Source organism: Coffea arabica, chromosome 6e, assembly GCF_036785885.1.
Source record: "Coffea arabica cultivar ET-39 chromosome 6e, Coffea Arabica ET-39 HiFi, whole genome shotgun sequence".
In the NCBI taxonomy this organism is placed as follows: Eukaryota; Viridiplantae; Streptophyta; class Magnoliopsida; order Gentianales; family Rubiaceae; genus Coffea; species Coffea arabica.
In genome coordinates, this window is record NC_092321.1 from 32,916,907 (window position 1) to 32,921,040 (window position 4,134).

The 4,134-nt window shown below is 33.1% G+C and overlaps 1 protein-coding gene across 1 annotated transcript; it reads left to right on the forward strand.

The window, feature by feature from the left end:
• The first annotated feature begins 1,321 nt into the window (after window positions 1–1,321).
• Window positions 1,322–3,707, forward strand: LOC113695377 (mitochondrial intermembrane space import and assembly protein 40 homolog). The gene is made up of 4 exons (XM_027214456.2): window positions 1,322–1,514; window positions 1,649–1,683; window positions 1,813–1,938; window positions 3,273–3,707. Exons 1-4 carry the CDS (start codon window positions 1,397–1,399, stop codon window positions 3,474–3,476), a joined length of 483 nt encoding a protein of 160 aa, XP_027070257.1. The 5' UTR covers window positions 1,322–1,396; the 3' UTR covers window positions 3,477–3,707.
• The last annotated feature ends 427 nt before the right edge of the window (window positions 3,708–4,134 follow it).

Here is a 4,134-nt window from a genome sequence, read left to right on the forward strand (position 1 = left end):
TTTCAAACATTTAATTTAATACAAATATTTACGCTCAAATACAGATTTGTATTTACTTTCAAATATTTAATTTTTGTTAAATACAAAAACTACCAATCTTTGTTTCCGTAAAAATATTAATATAACACTTTTTCAATTTTAATTACAAACATTTATGTATTTAACATAAATTAAATGATTCAGAATAAAATACCCATAAAGAGCCAATACTTTACTCATGTAATGGATGATAGCCATAAAGAATTAATACTTTATGGGTCATTTCTTTTTTTTAAAAAATATTTAATTTATATTAAATAAATAATCTACCGATTTCCTTTTTGCAAGAATATTACTGTAACACTTTTTTGAATTTTACTTACAAACATTGATATATTTATCATAAATTAAATGTTTGAAAGTAAAATACCCGTAAAAAATCGGTAATTTAAATGAGTAATGCGTGTTCGCACATAAAAAACCGATAACTATTTAAAGTACCGGTTCTTTACGGGTATTTTATTTTCAAACATTTAATTTAATACAAATATTTACGCTCAAATACATATTTGTATTTACTTTCAAATATTTAATTTTTGTTAAATACAAAACCTACCAATCTCTCTTCCGTAAAAATATTAATATAACACTTTTTTAATTTTAGTTACAAATATTTATATATTTAACATAAATTAAATGATTCATAATAAAATACACATAAAAAATGAATACTTTACTCATGTAATGGATGAAAACCATAAAAAATTAATACTTTATGGGCCATTTCTTTTTTAAAAAATATTTAATTTATATTAAATGAATAACCTATCGATTTCCTTTTTGCAAGAATATTACTGTAACACTTTTTGAATTTTACTTACAAATATTGATATATTTATCATAAATTAAATGTTTGAAAGTAAAATACCCGTAAAGAACCGGTATTTTAAATAGGTAATGCGTATTTGCCTATAAACTATACTTCTTAGAGTTTATTAATTGTTAATTGATTTGTAGTACCTTGTCATTCATTGGACATGTAGTACAAAGGACAAATTTGGTAAAAACTTCTAATTTCACTCCCTAAAACAATATTTTAATAGTTTGGACTGAATTTGCAAAGGATTAGTAACCTCATGGGAGGTTAGTGTAATTGTTCAAACCACAGGGGAGGTCAGTATAAATGTCAGAAACCTCAGGGGAGGTTTCTGTAATTATCCCATGAATTAAATAGCAATTTTGATGGCACAATAACGATCAATTGCAAATCACTCCACAACTTTACATGGGTTGCAGTAACACCCCACTCCAACTCCAACTTCAAAATTCAAGTCCAAACCAATGTGTTTGGCTGCTGCTGCTGCTGCCTTTTCCCCTTTTTTTTCTTCATCTCTGTGGCTTCCAATTTTGATGAGATATGGGACAAGTACAGAGCCAACCAGTAGGTCCAGAGGATGAAAAGAACCCTTCTTCAGCTCATCCTGCCGGCGCCGCCACCGATGATCAGAATTCATCTCTTGATTCTTTAATTGCTGGTCCAATACTCCTCCATCCTTTCTTTTTTTCTGATTATTACTTCTTGTAATTTGACCTAATATTGGACTGAGTAGACGAGCCTTAAACCCGAAACCCTGCTCAAAAGTTAATAACTTTTCTTTTTTTAGTGCAGAAGCTGCAGCATTTGGCGATGAAGATGAGAATTTGGTAGGATGGATTCAGTTTCCAACTATTACTAATTAAAACTACTGATTCAATTTTCTGTTTTGAGTTTTTTTAATATATTGTGGTTCAAACTTGGGACTGACTGAAATTTATGTGGCCTCAAATGTGAAGTCAGTGGAGGAAAAAGCTCAGAGAGCACTGGAATGCCCTTGCATTGCTCATTTGAGGACAGGTCCTTGTGGCTTCCAGTTCTCTAATGCCTTCCTCTGTTTCCTCAAGAGCACTGCTCCAGAGAAGGTAATCACCAAAACCTACAATCATATTTTTTTTTCCTTTTTTTCATTTTCTGCCTTCTACTGATTCAGTATGCAATTTGAGTTACTGAAAAACCACCTGAAATACATTTTTTAAAGTTGGATTAACACTAGCAAATTGCTGCGCCAAGCATTATCATTCAAGTGTAAGAAGAAATGTCTTTTTAAATCGTTTAGGGCCAGAAACAAATGTTTGTGCAATGTTCATATGGTTGCGGCTCTTTTAGGTTATACCACCTTTTATATGTCTTTAAATTATCATAGCTTATGTGAAACCAAATCTGATATAGATGGAGATCAAGGGCCGGATAATCGGCCACAATTGCTCAAGAAAATACCCACATTCCCTTCTTCCTCCCCTGTTATAGGAGGAGATAGATGGATGGAATTAGCTGCAATTGCCTAAGAAATAATCCCTGTTATGTTGTCTGTGTCTGCATAGAGCCCGTCCTTGCACTCTTGTTTTGTGTTTCTCAAGGACTTGTGATGCTTGAATATTGGTGAGAGACTGCAAGTACCTAAAGCCAAAATTTTGACCACATTACTTGTGCTTGGGAAATGAAGAACCAACTTGAAAATGAGATGAAATCAATCTTATCAAAACCTCTAAATCATAATATTTACTTGGGTACTCAAAGATTTAATCTTGAGAAAGGAATACCTGATGATCACTGTAAAATTATTTTTTCCAAGAAATCTCGTCTCCTTTGCTTTTCTCATGTTCTAGCTTGCATGGTGCTGATATGAACATTTATGCTCGCACTCATACACCACCACATGTTTATACTGGTGCAATTGTCAGTGGCTTGCCTCATCTTATGCTGCCAGCAGATAATATAACCTCTATTGCAAATCAAAATTTACTCGATTGTTAACTACACCAGGCTAAAATTTTAGCAGGAAATTGGGCCCTGTAATGTAGTCTCTCTGTGTTCTTAACTTTTAGTCCAGTAGTCATTATAGAGCACATTTTTAGCAGTTATTATTTGAAAACCTTCCAACCTGCATTTCCAAGGTTCTAATTGTTTGGGTTGAGAAATGCACTTAGGTTAGATCAGTGTCTGGGAGATATGATCTTCATATTGCCGTCCTTTCTTTTAGTCATTCAACAAGAAGAAAGTATTGTAGTCGACTTCCACACTGTTAATGCTTAATAGGATAAGAAAACACAATCCCTAATATAGGATATAGTAATGTAGTCTCTCTCACTGTTTTGCCATTAATATATGAGGGTCATAGGTTTTTTTTTTTTTACCTTTTGTCTCTATGTCTATCTTGTCTTGCAGCCTCTTAATTTGTTTGCTACTTTCCTTGTAGGGCTCAGACTGTGTTCATCCATTTGTGGCTCTGCAGAATTGTATCAAAGCAAATCCTGATGCATTTTCTAAGGACATTTTAGAAGACGATGAGATCAAGAAAAAGGATGGCGAAATCAAGAAAGAGGAAAAGCCATCGAAGGAATACAAAATTCACCCTCCTCTCTGGTCTGTAGAATCCAAAAAATCCAAACATATGTCTTAAGACAGAATGTACTTATTCGATTCCATGGAACCTCATATATTGAATTATTAACTTCGATGGGGTATTTTTCCAGTCTATTATTACCAAGAGATTCCTTAGACACCACAAGGAAGTTTTCTTTCACTAGAATGACTAGAGGCATTTTGTAAACGTTAATAACAATCTGTAGATTGATCCCGTTATTAGTTTTAACTGAGCAAGAAGGCCCTCGAATGCTTTTTATTCTTGAAAGAGTGGATTGAGATTTGGAGGGTCATTTATGTTTTAGAAGTCTAGAAAAACAAAAGATGCTTTCCACAAGTAAATCAAAACTACTTTACATTTAACGTTTTCGCCCTGGAAGAAACTAAAAGTGGTAAACATCAATGCTTTGAAAGCCTAGAAAACGAAAAGATGTTTTCAGCTACAGTTAACTTTAATGTTTTCATCTGGAAGAAACTAAAATTGGTAAAATTTATTATAATGCTATCTCAGTGTTGCCATGAAGCTCTGAAGACAAACTAGACTCGAGAGCTAACAGGATACCAAAAGAACATTTAGACCACCAATGAACTGCCTACTTCAACGTCTTTTAAGGCCAAGACCTAGAGCACTTTCATCAGTGGCTTTTTTGGTTGGTTTAATTTTGTGGCAAAAGCAGGATACTTCTCATTAGACA